A 21402-nucleotide genomic window follows, 5' to 3' on the forward strand; every position below is an offset into this window, starting at 1 on the left:
AAACCAGTTCCTCTCACGGGCATAATAAAGTCACCAACAAGGTCGTTTGAGGTCTTATGGAATTCAGATACACTGAAATGTAGTACTGCACATTGAAATCAATTATAAAGGTTCACAAAGCTGCTTTGCAGACGAGTTTTGGACAAAGCACTATTGTTATTAATAATTAACGACTGGCGCTCTATTATCTATAAAAGGTTGGAAGTGCTCTATCACTATTTCTAAAATCTATTTTCTATAACGCAATCACTGTTCACGTTTCAGAACACAGTTTTAATGGAAAAAGGTGCCGTTATGAACGGTCAAACAATGAGCAAGTAGTAAAATTCAAAATAAATAAATGACTGGATTAAAATACTCCCGTAAAATTCCTTTGCATGAGTTACATTTGGAAAAATAAATATGCATTGACCACAAACTCAGAACGAGAACCAAACTAAAACATTTATTCAGAGTTTAACAGTTGTATGCCAGCATTTTGTTCACTGCAGGGAGGTGATTAAAATCACAAACTTTCAAACTCTGTCCTTAATTATAGACAGAATGGCCCAAAAAAAAAAGTAAAATCACAATGCAGAAGCTGTATTGACAAGACATAGGATACATTCAAGATAGTTATGTTGGCCGATCAAATTTGTAGGCTGGCAAAGTCTGACATGAATAAAAACATCTTTGACAGTCAAATTAAAAAAAAAAAAGTTTTCAGGCACATACAGTGATCGTAGACATTCTAAAAATCAACCTACAAATCCTTGCTACTAGTAAAAGTGAACTGCGGACAAAACTAGAATAACACAGGGACATTTCAGTGCAGGCAGGTGGAGTATGTCGCCCTCTAGCGAGCAAATGTCGAATGTGGACACAAAGACCTGCACAGAGAAAGGAAGGCTCAACAGGCTTCAATTGAGAGTTCCAGGATTTTTACAACTTACAATTCGCGATTCCATCTTACCTTTGAGTTTACTTGGGGACACCCGCCACAACCTCAGACTCAATGCCACAGTGATCTGATCCACGCAAGATTTTAAAGAACCCTAAAAAAATGAAGCAGACAAAAACGCAGCTAACAATCAGTTTGTAGCCTTTATCTGAATAAACGGGCAAATCCAAAGGACATCTGGTGTGATGCCATGCATTTCTGTGCCATTGGTCATTGTGGGCCTGCTGTGACTGCACAGTATAAAAGTGAAGCTGTCTGTTCTGCACTTTAATATTTTGATTTGGAAAGTGATGACGGATAACACACTAACCTGAAATTAGCTTTTTAGGCCACAAATTGGCAGAATGAACTAAAATAGACTCTCACCATTATCACCCCAGTCAGCGTTCCAGGAGTTGGCACAGAGCCAGTAGGGGACGCCATCTTCCTCACCCCAGCCAAGGATCTTGATGGCGTGCCCACCCAGCATGGACCCAGACACATGCTGATACACACCTGCAGATAGGAATAAGAGGCAACATCTTAACTAGTACAGAAGTGAATGATAAACGTAAAAAATGTGGAAAGAAATGATTTGTATATTATTCCCCACTTACCAGACTTGTATAGAACGAAGTCCGAATACACCGTGAAGGCTCCCTCTACTGGGCCGTTCTTGTATATTTCCATCTGAATCTGTTCTGGCTCTGACAAAACGCTGTAAGACGTTTTACCTGAATCACACCAGAAAATAACGCTGGTCAATACATTTCTAAATAATTTTGAAAAACGTATTGGTTCTAAAGCTGCCCTCATTCAAGCTCTAGAAATAACGTTTTTTTTTTACCATAATGCTTGTCCTGCGTGTAGCTGGGTGTGTAACCGGGTTCACACATGGATATGCACTTGGGTGTGTGTCCTTCCTCGCCAGTGCAGGGAGGTCGGCTACCGTTGACGTGGTGCTCGCAAGGCGCGATGGTGTAGGGCCGGCAACCTGCGTGCAGGGGAGATGATGTGATTCCAAACTCGCACGGTTAAGCGCTCCCTTGTGGTTTCTTTTACGTGCGTCACTCACCAATGTGGGAGTTATACAGCCCCCCAGAGACCAGTCCCTCACCAGTCCAGAATTCCCAGGCTGCTGACGGGTAGCCACCATTACATCTAAAAGGGGTCCGTTTTTGAAATTGATGTCCAAATTCCATTGCCATTTTAATCAAGTGTCACATTTGGACATAGTGTAAATCGTTCATGCCGACGGCAAGTCGCGCCTGCTTCGGGCGCTGTTGAGCTAAATAAAAGAGTTGCGGTCATCTTACCCCATGCCACAAGCATCGCAACAGGACAGCAGGTCCTCTGCCGAGACTTCCACGCTGACCTTGGCATTGCTGTGGATGCATACACGGTCGGATATGGCCTCCACGGCACCAAATGCCTGGAAACACATTCAGTGTTAGGAATGCATTCAAAGGAAAAAAAACAACAACAAAAAAAACATTCTAAATCCAAATAACGTTGGTTCCTCACCCAGCAGGACCCACAGGAGCCTTGGTCTCTGATCTCCTTCAGTGTGGGGCAGTCAGGCCACTGCTCCCTGGAGTCAAAGTTCTTTGGCAACCACACATTGTCAGCATACTGAACCCTACATATGATGGAAAGTTTTAGTTGACTTTAAATGTAAGCACAATTTGCACTTTAGCAGAAAGAGCAGATAATTTGCTTGTCACACACTCACATGACAGGAAGCTTTGGTCCCTTGAGAAACGTTCCACAGAGTTTCTTCACATGACTGTAGTCGGCCTTCTGAAAGTTGTGAGCGGCCTGCAGCAGAGGAGCACGCGTAGGCAGACATGAGCAAAAGAAGCGTGGGAACCAGGATGGAAGCAAACAAAAAAAAACTCACCCTCCAGGTAGTGTTCATCTTGTTAATGTGGTCAACCATCTCAGTGGACAACGGGTGGATGGGCGGTTTAGCCAAGCTTAGTGACAAGCCGGCAGCCAATAAGAGGAGGGACTCACGCCACATGTTGCCTGAAACGACCAACAAAAGAATATTCAATTTGACTTATATTTAAAACAAACAACGGATGTGGTATGAAAGAACGTTGCTCGAAATGAAAAAGGTCACAAGTGACTAAACGGAGAAAATTCAGTGGGCAAACACATTGCATCAACACACAACAACAGTCTACTGCATTCAAGGAATTGGTTTTATTTATAAAGCTTTGTGAAACACATTGTTCTTTTTAATGTTGGTTTTACTCTGACTGAAAACTGACCCTGATGCAAAATTGTGCCTGCAATGCAGTTTGAAGGGCACTTCAGTTTGTAGCATGAAGGACAAGCAGCCATTAGAGATGCCGATGATATGAAGCGGGCCCTGTGCTTCGGATTAAAAGGCTTCTCAAGATCCATTAAAGTCATTACAGGCACAGCGTTATCATGTAACAATAGAATCATATCAAAACATTCTGGGAAAGGAGCAAATGACGCAGGTAGGAAATAAAATACTACCCTCAACATAATAAGTGTTGAGACATGGGTGGTTTTTAGAGAAGTGAAAATAGTGAACATGTTGGAGGTGGCTCCATTCAATGTGACATGGGTGAGGTGAATTTATTCCTCATCACTGAAAGTGAAAAAAGGGAAGTAACACAAAATTGTCCTGAAACCTACATCAATATATTTTCGTAGTCATTTGTCATCTCGACATGATCATCTGCCTTCATAAACAATAATAATTCTCTAAACGTCCTGAAATGCATTTGCATTAATCTCATTAAATGCTTTCCATCAAATGTTCAGCATAGAGTGGTGTAGAACGACACTCCTGTCATAATAAGAGAATTTGTGATATTTTGCTACCAAAATATTGAAACCTTGTTCTGGGTATTTTCTGTTATTCGTGTTTGACCGTCAAGGTTCCAATGTTGTTACCAAACCATTAATAGTACAAAGTTGCGTCGTTCAAGGCGAAATGTTAATACTGCACCAGAAGCAACGGTTCAAATGTGACGGAAGTGAACCACCCACGAGTGCAAACTGACAATATAACATTGTACCCACTTCAAAGAATTTGCAAACATACTCGTACTTGTACATTTATGTTACGTGCAGAATTGACTTCAGAAACCAAAGTTTTGTTGTGATTGCCGTTTAGTTTACAGGCTCGGTGAGTCGTAACTGAAACCACACTGGTTTACAGCCAGTGAGAAACACCATCCTGAGTCACGTTACTCTTAACTAGACTTTGCCTCCTTACATGTTCACTTCTTATCTGAATTACTTCAGAATGGCTCTATCTGTTGACACTGTGCATTTGAATGAATACAATAAGTAGGACAGGAAATAGACAGCCACTATTGTTTTTCATTGTTGTGGATCTGCAAAAGGGCCAGCAGACCAAACTGATAGAAAGACTATCAAAGGTTGTCAGGGTTCTGCAGGTTTCATCTTGCCCTCACATGTCAGATACCCAATTACAAACGAGCTCATTCCTCATTGATGGGTACTTGTTTACTTCATCCCAGCAGACAACATGGAGGGGAAAAAAAAGACAATCTCGCATGTTGTCTGAATAGTTATTTTTGCACACTTCTAACGTATAACATTTGGTTTTCTCCAACCTTTTGTGCACTCGTCTTGCAGCCCACATTGGATGCGAGTATTTATCCAGTCGTCTATTGCCCAATTACAGGCACATAATTTGCTGAGTCATTAAATCTACTTCATTATAATAAGACATGAAACAATTACAGTAAAACTACTCGTACAAGTATAAATAGCTTAGTGTTACTTCAAAAAAAAAAAAAAAATTGATCGATTTGTCTGTTGTCTTGTTTGTTTATGAAGTGTGACTTGTTAGCTGCTAACTTTTAGCGTGATCGTGTCGTTTGTGTGGCTAAAGATCAAGTCGGTGATAAAGAGAATATTTACCTGCAGCTAGTTCTTTGGTGAAAAGATTGCTCGGATTGCCGGTTGACGGTGAGTGAGAGTGGAATCAACTATGCGACAGTCAGCGGATGTATTTAGATGTGAAATCACGTGACTAGTCACATGCCGCTCATGTGATCGTCAGGAACGGGCTCATTGCATTCGTAAAGGTAAAAAAATAATTTTACAAAAGTTTACATAAAATATGGAAAAATAAAATTTGCTGGGAAGTACAGAAAATATTTTTTTGAAAGAGATTACATTAAGACATTACATACAAAACATTACATTAAACACATCTGGATGACAGAAAAACGAGACAAAATAAATGAATGCAAGAAAAAAAATTGAATCATTTGAGACTACAATACAACAAAAATATCCACAAAACTAGATAAGAGAGTGGTAAAATCAAACAAGGCCGGAGGGTTATTTCATAATTAAATGCTCTGTAGGTCACATTTTGCCCATCCCTGTTCTGCACTGATGGGCATGCTCAACAAATAAACACACACATATAAAATATAACCCCAATTTTTTTTTTTGTCATTATGGGAAACAACAAATCAGTATTGAATAATATTTATATAGTGTCACAAATGTCTTATTTATTCCTATGTGATTCTGAGCTGCGTGATAATTTTTGAGTTTGTCTGACCACAAAGAATATGCTGATTGATATCTGCAGCTTTCTGTTCCTTCTAACACTGTCTGCAGACTTTAGGAATGAGGAGTTATGAAAACTACCATCGCTCTGATTTGACCAAACAGGTTGCGCAAGAGCTATAGTGGCATTTCATCAGCCAAATTACGTAAAGAGCAGCACGCAGTACAACTTTTCATCAAGGTTAAATGACTTTATTTTGTCACAATAGCACAGTTAGTGTCACCATCAACCACAGCAGCAGTGGGAAATCTCAGTCAAGATGGGTGTCTATTGATAAGAGTAAAGGACAAAAACGTCCAAATAGTGTACCACATATGTCCACTCATCTCATATATGTAAAAAAACAAAAAAAAATTCTAGACAAAAAAAGTGTAACTTCAAAGCAATGCATTTTAGGCTACTAGGAGGCAATGCAAACACACACAAACAGTCATGTTTGCAGAAAAGCACCGATTCATGAAAATAATTCTGCAGTCTAAAGCGTGTATATTTTCTTTTAGTGCACAAAGATACATGTCATTAAGCGTCTTTGGGTTTTTGAAAAGCGCTATACAAATTTAATGAATTATTATTATTAGCTGGTTTATTGCTGTGGCGTTCACATCCAAGCATGTGTAATGTCGACTACTGTGTGTGCAGCGGGTGCATGTGCTCCTCATGCAGATATTCTTCATAGTTAGATATCACTTCTCTGGATTTGTTTGATTAACCTTCCAGTGTATGTACTCAAAAGAGAAGTTCACTTGTGACCTCTTTCAAATGACAGCAGAACAGAGCAGATTGTTCAAATAAAACATGATTGGCAGGACTCACATCTGTTCTGTACTGCTAAATCTTCCTCATCACATGGTCCCAACGAAATGCACCAAGCTAGTTTCCAATGTCTTAGGTGCATATGCAGTAGCTTGACAAAAAATAAAGAAAGTATTTAAAGCACTGCTAAGTTAACTGCTGTTTTTATTTTATTTTTGTACTCATTTTACCGTGCGCTTGTTGATATTTAGCTGACCCCCAGGCTCGGTTTATTTCGTGTTGTTGATTGTTCTGAAAGGCTGATTCAAATAAAAAATGTGCTAGTGTTAATATCCGTTAGATGTTGAAAGTGTCAACTGAATACATTATTAGTTTCTGCTTAAAAAGAGGTTCTGAGGAAAGACAAAAACAAGGAAGCAAAACCCCAACTATTTCCTGTTCTCTGACAGGAGGCTCACTTTCCTCCACACAGAACAACTAAAACTGCTACTCTAGTGATTAAAAGTATACTCTAATGATCAATTAAAATTTAAATATGAAATCTGATAAATATGTTTTCCTAAATCAATAAAAACAAACTTGTCGGTATTGCTTTGTAAGAATTCACAAGAAGCCACGAGGTTTAGAAAAGAGGCTGCACCATGTAAGACAGCATTTCATGTAAACTGATTTCTTACTTCGAGAAAACAAATCTCAAATGTCACCATAATGCAAATGAGTTTATTTATTTTTTGGTAACCTCCTTGAAAGCGTAAATACGATTTTATCAGCAGGGAGATCTTCCACTTGGTATTTTTGATCGGAAAAATAAACGTGTTGTTCTGTTTCAGTTCGTTTGAAGACTTGTAGGGAAATTTTGATTAAGCCTACCAGTTAAAAGAAACTGTCTGCACATTTTCTGTGTACAAGTAATGAGCAGGCAGAAGGCATGCTTCAAATAGTGTTTTTTTTCCATCACAAAATCCTGTGCAGTCACTACATTAGGTACACCTCCACCATAGTGTTAAGCAGGGGTCGGTAAACCTTTGTGTAAAATTATTTCATACAATTCTGAATGGTATTATTTATAACGAATCATTTTACCATTTATTTAATGAAGTGATTAAATAAAAACATTATGTAATTAATTTTAGGTGACAAGGGCTAAATTGATGGAACAAATATTACAGGGATTTTGATCATCTCAGTGGGCCAGATTTAACAACGAAGAGGTCCATGAGTCACAAACTACTAGGTCTTTGGTGAATGTTCATACTTTCTTCACTTGATAAATTACTTATATACTTTCTTTTAGTAAGAGAGAGGCGAGTTTGTTTACCTGCTTAACATGTTTTGATGCTTCCAAGGAAGGCGACAGGAAGTGGCTGAAACATGCCAAGCAGGTAAAAAAACTAATAATAATATATAAATAATGTACAAATAAGGTTACCAAAATACTAGAATTTGTGAAACATCCATTGCAGGTGTACCTAATGGTCAGTGAATGTTTATGATTTCATCTTACACCGCCCTCTCTCTGCTGTCCACCAACTGGACCATTTGTTTTCTGGCGTGGGAGATGACCGGTGTGAGTGGCACAATCGGGGTGCTGGGTGTAGTAGCACTCGCAGGGGTTGCAGCACCTGGAGTGGACGCAGCAGGCGTGGAGGCGGTGGGCGTGGAGGCCGCGGGTGTAATGGAACCAGGGGTCCCACTCGGGGTCGCGCGTGGAGTCGTGCCGGGCGTAGCAGGGATGATAACAACCGGGGCCAGACTTGGACTCACTGTCCCAGCTCGAGATTCCGGACGCGGGGGAGATGGGACGAAACGAGCCTCCCTGATGCGGTAGGGGCTTCGGTAGGTGGAGATGGGGGACAGCTCAGATCCCCAGCCCAGGTAGCTTCCAGTGGAGGGAGAGGGTGCATCTACACAAAAATACGAGGTAAGGTTTGGATCTAACGGTGTGGATGCTTTCTTCTCTGGGGAGCTGATAAGGAGAGGGGAGCGACGTTCGGGTGACCAGCCGGGGGTCTTGATATCCAGAGAAGCGGCTGAGGACGACTTCTCGGTCAAGGTGCCAGCATTACTGTCGATGTGGCGCAGGCTTCCGGGTGGGGGAGGTGACGAAAGGGTAGGTGAGCCATAAATCGCACTTTGAAACTCTTCCTCACCTGTAAAAAGGACACATACAACATATGTTGTTGGGAAATAGGAACAATTGATAATATCATCCTAAATAGCTCCACTTGTGCTTCTGTTGACACACCAGTCTGTGTTTTTAATCATGTTGTATAGCAACAAACCTCTATCCTCTGAGTGTGGAGCACTGAAATCCTCTGTGACCTCTTCAAGAATGGCCTCGTGCACTGGGATGATCTCTGGAACCAGTTTAATATCGTGGATGGTTGTGGGAGGAGCTTTTCTCACAGGTCTGGCTATGACATTGGTAAGAGTTGGCTTTGGTGGCGGTGCCACCTCTCTCTCCTGGAGAAGGCACACAGAGCAAAACTCAACATTATTATGCTGGATAATTTCAGGTTCCCTTGTATTGGACCTTTTTAGACAGGTGTACTCAATGAAGTAGCCACTGAGTGTATCTTTCAATGGGCAACTGCTTTTTCTGATCATAACTGAAGCATTACCTGTGGAGCTGGGATCACCTGAGGTGGGGGTGGTTGAGGAGCTGGTTGTAGCTTCTGAGGAACCTGAGGTGGGACACGTGGATCCTGATGGGGGGGGGGAAAGAGGAACTACAATAGCAAACAATATAGTACAAAGCGAGCCTTTGTTAGACGCTGAATATTAGGAAGTAGCTGAATTGGACTATTTTCAAAATGGGGCTAGGGTGAGGTTACATTGGGACTTTTATAGGCTTTTTATTTTACTGTTTTCATGATCATTTTATTTTTCTGCATCACAAACATACGTTAAAATCGACTGCTGTTTTATTCCCCCTTATGCTCTTATTAATAAGCCAGCCAATAAATGTCAATCTAATGTAAAACACACAGAAAAGGAAAATGAATAGGTGTAATTAAGGCGTAAATTTGACTGGAATACTCAAGCCAGCCAAGACATTGACTAACCTGCGGTACACGACGAGGTTCATTGCCATAGTGAATCTCTTCACACAGACCCATGAGTCCAGCCAGACCGCCTTCTCCGTAGAGCGACCAGATCTTGGGCACGTCCCCCGTCTTCAAAGCCAATCGAATCAGCAGCCAGTGATGATGCCTCCAGCCCTCCCACTGGAGCGGGAGCTCCATAAGGGTTCCGCCTCCTGATTTGAGTCACAACCCCAGGCATAATGATGAACAGCTTACTCGCCACTGTGTATGACTGATTGGTTAATTGAAAGACCAAACAGACCAGACAGTGTTGCATGGCGATGGAAAGTAGGAGTGACTTTCTCCTCCAACGAAAGTATGGATCCAGTCTCCATGCAGGCGCCGCTGATCCCCCGACGGCGAATGCTCTGGAAGATCTCAAAGGATTTGGGGTGGAGGAAGCGATAGTATAGCACCAACGAGATTACACCTACAGACAAAAAGATGAACATAAATATAAAGCATGAGAAGCTTGCCGATAAAATATAAGAAGGAAATGAAACTACTGACAGGCACTTAGCAGGCCTCACCGATAAGGAAGCTGCAGAGGACCGCGGCTGGGATGGCCACCGTATCCCACGACACCATGCTGAACAACCAGGACGAGGCCAGCAGGAGGAAAATGTTCTCTAAAAACATTACCTGAAGTGGAGAATGCAAAAAAAAAATTGGTCATGATTTGAACATCCCTTCATCCGCCCATCCATCAATCCGTCCGTCCATTCATCCATCCATCCTTTCAATAGTAATTTTCCTCATTAGCATATCAAAATCAGCCTTTATAAATAAATCACTTAAAGTTTGATTGATACCATCACATATACATTCATAAAAATACACACACAAGCATATCCGTGCACACAAGCACACACACAGAGTCACATACCAGATAGAAGCCAGCCATTCGGAAGCGTGACGGGCCGTACTTCACGTTGAGGAAAAAGAATATATGAATGGCTCCAAGAATCAGATTGAAGAGTCTCCATCGACTAGTTGAACGGATGATGTCAGTCTGCTGAGAAACCATCCAAAATGTTGTCCCCAACCAGTGCACACCTGACACAATGAACAAACAACCATTTTGTGAATACTTGACTGAAAACATGATGTCGATCATGTCGTGTTTACAAAGCACAAGATATGATCAATAAAGGATATCTCATAGCTTGCTAGCCGGATACAGTGAATGCACGCCTGATTAACTCACCTATAACGCCAAGAATCCACTGTTTGAAGACCCGTGTGAAAAGCATGAGTACGCCGAATCGAGACCCCAACATACTGACCTGCGCACACACACAAACATACAAAGTCAAGTACACACCTGTAGTCGGCAAGGCATGTATTTTGTCAGGAAAGCACTTAAGTGTTTACCCTCCACAGGAGTCGACAAAAGATGGACGCAGGGGTCATTTGCAGGTGTCCTGGTCTGATGAGATGACATGCCCGGGCGTACAGAACCAACGCCCAGGCCAGAGATAACAAACACACGGCAAAACACACTGATGCTGGAAGACGAGAGAGAAAGACAGGAATGAGGTGCCGGAAAATAATGGCGACATAATCAGATTATATTTAATTCATCTGAGAAACTGTTGATGAATTTCGGTGCTTATGTTTTGGTTAGCAATCAGGTTCAAATGTCCTACTTGTCTTTGCTTTCTTTTTCTTGTTTTTATTTGCCATGTAGCACTTTGAGATTCCTCCGAATGTAAAGTGCATTACAAATAAAATGTATTATTATCATTATTAATTGTGCTTTGCCTGTGAATCTAGACTTATTCATTTATTTGTTCTTAATATGAGAAAAGGGAGTAGCGTAACATTATCTTCCCGACCTGGTGATTTGATGCCTATATCAGTGCAGATGAGCACGTAGGTATGGAGCAGTGTTTCGGGGAGAGTGACCACCAAGGCCTCCAACAGGCGCAAGGCAGACACGTCGGCCTGCTGCATGATCTCGCCATACACGTCCATGTCTGAAAGATGCATGCACTCCCACAACCTGCCAAGGCCGCACACACAATAAATACTGTGTAGCCATCATATGCATGTAAGTGGAAAAAGAAAGCCTCTATGGTGCAATACCAGTTAAAAAAACACTTTCCATAACCACTGCACATTTACTAAACACAATTAATTTAAATTAATCCACACCCCACCTTTTGAAAATACCCAAGTGCAGTACGTGAGTCCAGGTGAGAGACTTTCTGCGGATCTTTCCATCTGAGAGGTACCACAAGTAGCTGAGCCACTGTGGACCCCAACCTAGAATACACACAATATAAACTCATCAATCCAGACCAGTCTTATCCCTCTCTCTATCTCGCTCTATCTCGTTTACCTGGTAGCAAGAAGAGTGCGGTGAATCCAGCCAGATGGGCATAGCAGTAGTTGTGACCCACCCATAGATAGTACACAAAGCAGTAAATCACTAGGGGAGGAAAAAAAAGAGAAATTAACATGACTAGGCAATGGGCAGACAATGTGAATACGTTTGAGTCAGTTGAGTAGCTTTAGATGTAAAGATTACAGTCAATGCTTACCAATGCGTCTCGTGACTGTTTTGTGTGGCACTACTGATTGTTGATTACAGTAATTGTGAATTTCTTTGAACATTAACAATTGTTATAACATCAATAAAAATAATAGTCACAGTCAATCATCATATGACCTCTGCAATGCTCTTCATCCCAACTGAGGAGCTATACAACAGCTCAGCCTCCCTCCTTCCCCTCACACATGAAGTCCCAAACCTTCACTCTACTGCTCCGTGAGTCCCAACCATAACAGGGCTACGCCCATCCCCTCCATCACCCTGCCCCAAAAACAGGTCGTGCAGGAATGTTGCATCACGCTCCTAGAGTCTGCATTTTGTATTGTCGAATAAATGACTTTTGGATGGTGTGGCACGGAAGGGGTTAAGGCATGTGGCATGAGTCTGCACTTTTGCTCTGATGGGATGCATGCAGGGTGTAGCAGCATGCACTGCTGCAGTCCGTGACGTCACACAGCAAGCACAACTTTCACTGATAGTTGCACCAATAATCCACACCATTCTTTGCAACAGTCCATCAGAAATTATGTCCCATAACTAGCCTAGATCATTTGTTTCAGCAGGGTAGTGCATGAGAGTGTTGCATGCATGTCCCGTGTGTGTGTGTTTGTGTGTGTCCTAGCTAGGACTCACGCGCTGCCCTCTCCGCGACAATAAGGACTGCAGTGAAGAAGAAGACACAAACTTGGCAGCAGGCCACACAAGAGCCTCCGTGGCTGGCAGGGCCTGAGTAGTCCCTCATGGTGGACTCCCACAGACACACACACTGTGCTCCGGAACAGCCAGACTAGACCTGGTTGCAGGTTGGCGGCCCACAGTCTTTTTGATCCTGGCAGAGAGAGATGGAGATGGGAGGGGGGGGGGCTGGTGATGCTGCAGAGCCCGTGCTCACTTGGGCTGCGCGCTCCCGACTCTGCCGTTAAAGAGACAAAAGCCATGCAGCGGGGAAAAGCATACTTGACTCCTGCACTTGGTTTTGTTTTTTAAATCCATTTTATTTAACAAACTTTTTCATTGTATTTCACGTTTTCATACGAGGGAGACGTGAGGAATGCGCAATGGTGTGAACTGAAGTTGGTTTATCGCATTTGAAGATATGGTATTACAAATTCTTGCCTCATGAGGGCGCAACATTACAAATTTTGTGTGCAATTTCCCCCCCTCAGAATATAACCACAAGGAAAGGGGGGGGGGCTCATTTCAGCTTTTATAAAGACTTCCAAAGACCAACTAAATGTATGAAAATATATTGCTGCACCAATTAACTGAATCTTTGTAAGAGGTTTTGATACCATTATTGGATGTCAGGTGTACAGCACCTATTATGATGTTTCAGTGAGAAGGAGGGAGGGGGGGGACGGGGAGTATGGAAATTCTAAGGGCCTCTATCTCTATGACTGGGGGCCTAAAAAACTTTTTCATTCAAGTGGTTGAACGTTGACTTGGGTCAAAAGTGATATTTCCACTGCCTTGGCCCCTGTCAGTGACAAAGACTGCATCATCAACAAATAGGTTAAACATCTCTGCTGAATCACGTGTACAAGCAACAGACTCTTTCATGTATGCATTCACTTTATTTAAGGAATGCAACACATGTAACAGTAAAAGCACCAGAATCAAACCATCATGCCCATTGTTCCCTTTATCAACTTTCAATGCATACAAAAGGTGGAATAAGGAACATGTGTATTCCATAAACTAACACATTCACATCCCTCATATGTATACAAAAGCACCATTTAAATTGTGTTTGAAACACAAAATGTATGTTAGTGAGCAAATGTGTGGACAGATCATGATGGTCACTTTGTCCATTTGGGGTCACACGTTCATGAGTCCTTCGTTGTTTTGTGTGTCTTTCTTTGAATTTCTCTTGCCTACCTTTCATTCATCATTCAGTGTGTTTTGTCAGTAATATCTGTTTAGGCTCTGAGTGACTGTGCTGATGTCTGGCTGTCCGTTCATCCAGATTTCTCTCAGGATCCTTTCTCGCTCCTCTAGCCGCTGGGCCTGGTCCAGTTCTAATATCGCACGCACGCACGCACACACACACACACACACACACACAGACACACACACACACACTCAATGAGCGTCAATTCACATCAGCATCAACTTATTTCTGACTACTGCCACATGTTTCTACTTTTAAGAATTCAACCTTTGCTAAACAAGGAAAGGAGGGAGCCTAGCTAAATGCACACAATGCAAAAAGCCATGGATGAGCTAACAGTCTGTGTTGTTGTGTTACATTCCTGAACACAAATGGTGAGGCAACACATAATACATATAATATAATAATACTCATTGCCATGTATTCTTCATCCTCTGCAGAAAATAGCTAATATTACTGGAGCTTAATGCACATATTTTTGAGCGTGTATGTAAAATACCCTCAGCTGATGTAAACATGCCGGCATGCAGCAAGGCCCTCTCGAAGCGTCTGCGTCTCCGTGACGACATGTTAGTCGTTTCATCCCAGTCCTCGGATTCGCTGTCCCCGGCCGGCCCGGTGACCTCTGAGGGGACAACAGCCATATTGTCCGGGTTGGCGTCGACGTGCTGCTGGTGGTGCTGACAGACGTGATGGTGACTCTTGTGGCGATGATGATGGTGATGTCGATGGCGAGGGTGTTTACTGTTGCCATAGTGACAGTCGGCGCGACAATGTATCTGGAAGACCACGGCACAGAGCGTGACAAGGAGACCGATAGACACTCCACCCAGAAAGACTAGAGCTGTCCTCTCCGGTTGGTCTGACAGAGAAAGATCAAACAGACAAAACAGCTTTCAACGCATTTTCCAATTAGCAATAAGGGCTCTATTAGATATGCGAGAGGGAGGGCTGCGCCACTGTGAGTAGTCAGAGTTGACTTCAGTCACGGCAAATCAAAGCGACCCGTTTCATTCCCTTTAAATGTATCCCTCTAGATTCTCGACATTGTGACAGCACATCAGCGCTCTCACCCCTGAATGCACACATTGTGCATCAGAATGTTTTTTATATATAATTATGTTGCTTGAAGCCTCTAAAAATACTGAACATTATACACAATGAACAAGCCTTTATTTTTTTGGGTCACATTGAAAAAGAGACCAAAGAGATACTTATATAGTCACAGAAGATGCAGAGTATATTGAGACTTGGGCATAATCCGTACATGTAACGTACCTGTGATGAAGGTGTAAGCCGCCAGTATGTTGCTAAGCAATGCCATCTCCTTGGAGACAACCATCACATCTGCGCTGGTGCTCTCTGTGGTCTGTGTACTCATCACTTCACAGGGAGTTGATCTTATTGGAATCTTCTTCAGTCCTCATCGGAGTTCTCATACTCATCTCTTCATACCAGGAAGAAATAACAGAAGACAGAGAGAATGGTTTCAAAGCATTTTAGAAGCACAAATTTACTGGACACAACATTAGGTACATTGATCTAGTTTACGTGAAGCTGCTGACTGTAATATCACAAAGAATCAGAGGTGATTTTATTGCTTACACCTATCAAATGACAATACATCATATTGACTGACCTAAAGTTAATGTGCAGCTGAGAATGAAGAAAATAAAGAATCTGTGAGGAATTTAAACTGCTTAAGACAGCATTATTCTATCAAAGTTTGTGTTGTGCTCCTAAGAAGAAAAATGATGAAACACTCAGACCCAATTGATTTGATTACAAGGGAAGATCTCAAGTTAAAAAAAATGTCTTTATTGAGTGAATGGGTCTCATTTATCCTGAAATTAAACAAAAGGGGGCAATAAAACCAAAAGTGCGAGCAGAAAGTCATAATGCGAGAGTGAATGAGATTCTGTGTCATAAGTATGGGAATAAAAAGGGATGTCCCAAACATCACACGTACGTGTGTGTGTGTGTGTGTGAAAAAAAAACCTATTCATACTGTACAGTACTCATTTGCCACTTTATTGTGTCAATCCAACCAGAGGATACCCATTCACCCAATCTTACTCCAATTTTGCCCAAGTTATGAATCATCTGAGCCTGAACTGTATTACATGTGCAACCATGGGCCAAGTAACATGCACATTTCAGACTTTCATTAGCACTTCAGGCACATTTTTCTGTGTTACAAGAATGACACGTCAGCCTGGTGTCGCAGCCATGCACACACACTCATACACACACCAATGGGACTCAAGATGACACAAACATGGACGGCGTCCTCAGAGCGATGTCAAATTATTTGGCTGTCGAGGTGGTTTTGGGATGTTGAGTGTGAGTGCTGCAGGACATGGATGCCCTTCTTTGCCGGCCCCTCCCCCCTCAGAGACATTTGACCATTTAGGTTGGTGCTTGTTGGAGCAAAAATCAAGGCCATCATGCTAACAGAAAAGGATTTGGAGCCTGAGTCCTTCTTGTATTGAAGATTGGAATACACTCATACAATCCCCCCAAAAGAAATTAGCGGCAAAATAAATTGCAACATTCCAGTTACGTATTTAGATGATTGTGAGGCACAAGGCCAGCAGACAGCTCATTAATAGATAGCAACAGAACTTGTTGACAAAGCCTCGACCATTCCGCTGACTGGACTTCTCATTAGGTACGGTAGTTGCACAATGAATCATTTTAAAAATGTATTCTGATAGTTACCATTAAGAAAAAAAGAAAAGCAATGTAATATCATTACTTTTAATTACTTCTTGATTACAATGCCAAATATTCTAAAAGAAGAAAAAAAATTCAATACCACATATGTATATATCTCTGGAATTGGTCATTTTTGAAAAATTGTCATTTTTTAGGAGACCCAGAATACTCCATATTTTTTCAACAATTAAAATTGCATCATCAAAGAGAGCAAGCTTTTATCAATATTTCTGATTGGATCATAATTCATAAAAATAACACCCCTGCCTGGCAGCATACAAGTAGATTCAGGGGAAATATATGGAATTTACCAATTTGTGAGGTTGCGACCCGACGCCAGCGAGATGCAGTATTTGACTGTTGTTTCCTGTCTTACGAATATTTCATACGCATGGTTTTTAAATGCAAGGGGAAGTCTGAGCACCTGGAACTATAATCCAAAATAACTGTCTGCTAATTACTTAGTCAATTGCTAGGTAGCTTGATAGCGTGAACATGAAACTCAAATTAGCTTTCCCCACTCACAACTATGCCATCAGTTGACATGTCAGACAACTGGTACTCAACTTTGTTATCAACCATTACTGCCTCATAATAAGAATTATTACACTTATGTACATTATATTATATGATATTGTGTGTTAAAACTTTTCCCTGAAAAAAGTATGACTTCAATTCTGTAAACTTCATCTGTTAAAATCTTTTTATTCTCATTAGTCATTAAATCCTAAAAAATAGATTTTTAATGACAATAAATATCCTGATGTCTGTCCTGACTATCACATCTTTTATTACAAAACAGTTCGAATAATTTTTTGTAACATCCCTGTTGATTAATTTTAAACACTTCCAAAGCCTTGTGTTGAACTTATGATAGAAGGGTGACATAAATGTGAAAATGAATACTGTACTACTGTACTATTACGTAAAACCTTGGATGTGGTCAACACTCCTAAGCAGGTTGATGATTTAATGCCTTGCTCAAGGGAACCATGTCAGATTATTCAAGTCCACAGAGGGATTTTGAAACCTTGGATCGTCATGTTCCCAGGCCAATTAAGTCCTTTTGTAGAAAGCTACTGCTGCTCCAACCAAATAAATTAAGCTGCTAAAACAACAACAACGAAATGTTCCGCGCTCGTGTTAGTTCCGCTCTTGTCTTTGTTACTTAAAAGCAATTAAAATTCAAGCTGACATTTATGCTAAGGGACTTTCCTTGCACAGTCTACAAAGTGATCTTGTTTCTCCGTGTGTGGTTCAAACACACTGCATGTGCGTTTTAGCATATGAAGCTGATGTAAATATAATGTGACATTGGCCTTCCCCTCCTCAGCACGGTTACACTTTAACATGACCTGCGGAGCACGAGGGAGACAGCATGCACGGCAAAACACAAACACAGCATGGGAAGATGGACATAATGGGAGCATGGGGTGGAGGCACGAAATCATTAAACAAGGTGGAAAAAGTGATGGAGTTGTATAACGATGAAAAAGGAGGAGGACTTACACTTACGTTTCCGTGCAGCCAGCATCGCTTGGCTCCTTTCCTTCTCCTGTTTGCCTGCGTCTGTGCTCCTCTCAGTGTTGAGCGCCACTCCTCCCCTTTCCTCTTCCCTGTGTCTTACTCCTGCCAAAAATATGAATAATAATCACCAAACATAGATGTTGTCTTGTTGCCTGTTAGTAAAAATAATTAATCCATTCGTCCTTCTTGATAGAAGTTCGCAGGGTGAATATTTCCCAAAATGAGCTTTCATCCTCTACCGTGTGAGCTGAGCTTCTCCAGGTTGGTTGGCAGTCAGCAAGGCAGAGGTCGGGCCCTCGGGGGCAGAGCTGTGACATGAGAGACTTCGACAGGAAAAGCAAGTCTTTCGCTCTTGCTCTCCCTCTATCTCCCAAATATCTGCATCCTTTCCCTCAACTGCATGTGGAAAATATAAAATATGAAGTACAGTATGTGGAAGAGGAAAAGGTGGGAGGGGAGTGACAGAAGCTGGATGAATATTTAATCATGTATTTGTGTAAAAAAAAAAATCACATTCACAACAGGTTGAAGGGGGAGTTAAAAAATAAACAGAACAATGTATTTTATTAAAATTTGTAATTTTGTTGTCCTTTCATAAGGTTATGTTTATGAACTAGCCTTGATACATGGTTTTTGGTCAGGAATGGACCACCCGTCCGGGAATCTCCCGAAATTCCCCATGGCCACCACACCCGAGGTTTTAACACAGCATAACCCTGATGTGCCCTGATCGAGAAAACAACAACAAAAACACAGCAACACTGCAGGTTGTGTTTACTCCTCTTGAGTGATTTCTTGTGCTAAATCTTCAACGCTTGTAAAAATGCATTAAGATCAGATATGAAATTTTTATGACCTGACCTGTCATGATGGCAGGATATTTCTGTGACAAATCTAACAATCTCACTCTCTCTTGCTTTGTCATCCAGAAAATTTCAAGCACAAAATAGATTTATGCATGCTTAAAACCACTAGGCAAAATGTTTTGGAATTGGCAAAGGGGTAGTGTGTTCAGTGGACATAAAAAGTCTACATACCTCTTCAAATGGCAGTCGTCCAGGCATATCCAAGGCAGTCCCGGCGCATCCAAGGCGGTCCTGGTGTCATGCAGTTGCATCCAAGCCGGTCCCGGCGTTGTCCAGGCGCATCCTAGGCTTTCCCGTTGTCATCTAGGCGCATCCAAGGCGGTCCGGTGTCATCCAGGCGCATCCAAGGCAGTCCTGGGATCATCCAGGCGCATCCGAGGCTGTCCCAGCATCATCCAGGCGCATCTGATGCAGTCCCGGTGTCGTCTGGGCTCATCCAGGGCGGTCCCGGCGTCGTTCAGGCGCATCTGAGGCGGTTCCGACGTCGTCCAAGCCCAATCAGAGCGGTCCTGGCGTCGTCCAGGAGCATCCTAGGCGGTCCCAGTGTCATCCAGGCGCATCTGAGGAAGTTCCGGCGTTTTCCAGCCGCACCTGAGGTGGTCCCGACGTCATCCAGACGCATCCAAGGCGGTACCATCATCGTCCAGGCGCATTCAAAGCGGTCCTCGCGTCGACCTGCTGCATCCAAGTCGGTCCTGGCATCGTCCAGGCGCATCCAAGGCGCTCCCGGTGTCATCCAGGCGCAAACAAGGCAGTCCTGGCTTGGTCCAGGTATATCCAAAGCAGTCCAGGTGCATCCAAGGTGGTCCTAGCATCGTCAAAAAGAACCCATAGCAATCCTGGCGTCGTCCAGGCGCATCCAATGTGCAGCCAAGGCTATCCCGGCGTCGTCCAGGTGCATCCAAGGCGGTCCTGGCGTCGTCCAGTTGAATCCATGAAAATCCCGGCAGCGTCCAGGCGCATACAAGACGGTCCAGTCGCATTCAAGGCAGTCCTGCCGTTGTCCAGGCGTATGAGAGGTGGTCCCAGATTCGTCCAGGCGCATCCAAGGCTCATCAAAAAGCGGTCCCGACGTCATCCAGGCGCATCCAAGGCGGTTGTGGCATTGTCCAGGCGCATCCAAGGGTGGTCGTAGCTCTATCCAGGCGCATTCAAGGCGGCCTTGAAGTCGCCCAGGCGCATCCAATGTGGCCCCGGTGTCATCCAGGCGCAACTAAGGCGGTCCTGGCGTATAGGCGCATGCAAGGTGGTCCCGGGGTCATCCAGGGGCATCCAAGGCGGTCCCAGAGTTGTCCAGGCGCATCCAATGCGGCCCCGGCATCATTCAGGTGCATGCAAAGCGATCCCGGCATTGTCCAGGTGCATCCAAGGCGCATCCAAGGTGGTCCCGGCGCCGTCCAGGCGCATCCTAGGCGGTCTTGTCGTTGTCCAGGCGCATCCAAAGCGGTTTCGGGGTTGACCAGGCGCATCCAAAGCGGTCCAGGCATCATCCAGGCGCATTCAAGACGGTCCCGGCGTCGTCCAAGCGCATCCAAGGCAGTCCTGGCGTCATTCATGCGCATCCAAGGCATATCCAAGGCAGTCCCAACGTCATCCAGGCGCAGCCGAGGCGGTCCCGGCATCATCCAGGCGCAACAAAGGCGGTCCCAGGGTCCAGGCGCATGCATGGCGGTACAGGCGTCGTCCAAGCACATCCAAGATGGTCCCGGCGCTGTCCAGGCGCATCCGAAGCACAACCAATGCGGTTCCCGCGTCGTCCAGGCGCATCCGAGACAATCCGGGCGTCATCCAGGCGCATCCAAGGCACATCCTAGGCGGTTCTGGCGTTGTCCAGGCGCATCCAACGCGGTCCAAGCAGAACCAAGGCGGTACTGATGTCCAGGCGCATTCAAGGTGGTAATCCAGGTGCAACAAAGGCGCAAATAAGGCGGTCCTAGGGTCGTCCAGAAGGATCCAAAGCGGATCCAGAGCGCATCCAAAGTGGTCCCGGCGTCATCAAGGGGCATCCAAGGCGGTCCCGGCGTTGTCTAGGCCCATCTAAGGCAGTCCCAGTGTCATCCAGACGCATCCAAGGCGGTCCCGGCATTGTCCAGGCGCATCCTAGGCAGTCCTGTCGTTGTCCATCCATCCATCCATCCATCCATCCATCCATCCATCCATCCATCCATCCATCCAACTTCTTCCGCTTATCCCGGGTAGGGTCGTGGGGGCAGCAGCTTCAGGAGGGACTCCCAGACTTCCCTCTCGCCAGCCACTTCATCCAGCTCATCCCGGCGGATCCCGAGACGTTCCCTGGCCAGCTGAGAGACATAGTCTCTCCAGCGCGTCCAGGAGGCATCCTGATGAGATGCCCGAGCCACCGAACTGCCCTTATCAGTACCCCGTACTCCCGAAGCACCCCCCACAGAACCTCCCGAGGGACACGGTCGAACACCTTCTCCAAGTCCACAAAACACACGTGGACTGGTTGGGCGAACTCCCATGC

At 43.7% G+C, this 21402-nt stretch overlaps 3 protein-coding genes across 4 annotated transcripts; all 3 read right to left on the bottom strand.

Moving 5' to 3' along the window:
* Positions 1-419: 419 nt before the first annotated feature.
* Positions 420-5003, bottom strand: ctsba (cathepsin Ba). 2 transcript variants are annotated; one of them, XM_061276191.1, is made up of 12 exons: positions 4853-4868; positions 3196-3301; positions 2820-2947; positions 2652-2737; positions 2444-2558; positions 2236-2351; positions 1995-2080; positions 1767-1913; positions 1537-1653; positions 1307-1435; positions 953-1034; positions 420-869 (listed from the first exon to the last, which is right to left on the bottom strand). In XM_061276191.1, the coding sequence occupies exons 2-11, from the start codon at positions 3266-3268 to the stop codon at positions 961-963; spliced, it is 1071 nt and encodes a 356-aa protein (XP_061132175.1). In that variant the 5' UTR covers positions 3269-3301; positions 4853-4868; the 3' UTR covers positions 420-869; positions 953-960. The 2 variants fall into 2 exon arrangements, with proteins under 2 accessions (XP_061132175.1, XP_061132176.1); XM_061276192.1 differs by lacking the exon at positions 3196-3301 and having other exon boundaries at positions 4853-5003.
* A 688-nt stretch (positions 5004-5691) lies between these two features.
* xkr5b (XK related 5b) lies at positions 5692-12709 on the bottom strand. The gene is made up of 13 exons (XM_061277481.1): positions 12546-12709; positions 11700-11789; positions 11518-11623; positions 11194-11360; positions 10730-10863; positions 10563-10641; positions 10242-10411; positions 9886-9997; positions 9618-9785; positions 9335-9528; positions 8891-8974; positions 8552-8732; positions 5692-8419 (listed from the first exon to the last, which is right to left on the bottom strand). Exons 1-13 carry the CDS (start codon positions 12652-12654, stop codon positions 7770-7772), a joined length of 2244 nt encoding a protein of 747 aa, XP_061133465.1. The 5' UTR covers positions 12655-12709; the 3' UTR covers positions 5692-7769.
* An 804-nt stretch (positions 12710-13513) lies between these two features.
* On the bottom strand, positions 13514-15243 carry eva1a (eva-1 homolog A (C. elegans)). The gene is made up of 4 exons (XM_061277390.1): positions 15085-15243; positions 14552-14668; positions 14306-14431; positions 13514-13933 (listed from the first exon to the last, which is right to left on the bottom strand). The coding sequence occupies exons 1-4, from the start codon at positions 15185-15187 to the stop codon at positions 13821-13823; spliced, it is 459 nt and encodes a 152-aa protein (XP_061133374.1). The 5' UTR covers positions 15188-15243; the 3' UTR covers positions 13514-13820.
* Positions 15244-21402: the final 6159 nt, after the last annotated feature.

Source organism: Syngnathus typhle, linkage group LG4, assembly GCF_033458585.1.
Source record: "Syngnathus typhle isolate RoL2023-S1 ecotype Sweden linkage group LG4, RoL_Styp_1.0, whole genome shotgun sequence".
NCBI classification, from domain to species: Eukaryota; Metazoa; Chordata; class Actinopteri; order Syngnathiformes; family Syngnathidae; genus Syngnathus; species Syngnathus typhle.

Bases quoted from the DNA above. Each gene is read 5' to 3' on its own strand.
- eva1a (XM_061277390.1), bottom strand. From the start codon at position 15,187: ATGAGTACACAGACCACAGAGAGCACCAGCGCAGATGTGATGGTTGTC. The intron at 14,669-15,084 runs GTACGTTACATG...TTTCTCTGTCAG, and splicing joins GGCTTACACCTTCATCACAG to ACCAACCGGAGAGGACAGCT. The intron at 13,934-14,305 runs GTATTTTACATA...GTGCGATATTAG, and splicing joins CATGTTTACATCAGCTGAGG to AACTGGACCAGGCCCAGCGG.
- xkr5b (XM_061277481.1), bottom strand. From the start codon at position 12,654: ATGAGGGACTACTCAGGCCCTGCCAGCCACGGAGGCTCTTGTGTGGCC. The intron at 10,642-10,729 runs GTAAACACTTAA...GTGTGTGCGCAG, and splicing joins TTTGTCGACTCCTGTGGAGG to GTCAGTATGTTGGGGTCTCG. The intron at 9,529-9,617 runs GTCTGTTTGGTC...GACTCAAATCAG, and splicing joins TCGCCATGCAACACTGTCTG to GAGGCGGAACCCTTATGGAG.
- ctsba (XM_061276191.1), bottom strand. From the start codon at position 3,268: ATGGCTGCTTGTCCTTCATGCTACAAACTGAAGTGCCCTTCAAACTGC. The intron at 2,948-3,195 runs GTCAGTTTTCAG...TGGTCGTTTCAG, and splicing joins AGGCACAATTTTGCATCAGG to GCAACATGTGGCGTGAGTCC. The intron at 2,738-2,819 runs GTGAGTTTTTTT...CCTCTGCTGCAG, and splicing joins AGATGAACACTACCTGGAGG to GCCGCTCACAACTTTCAGAA.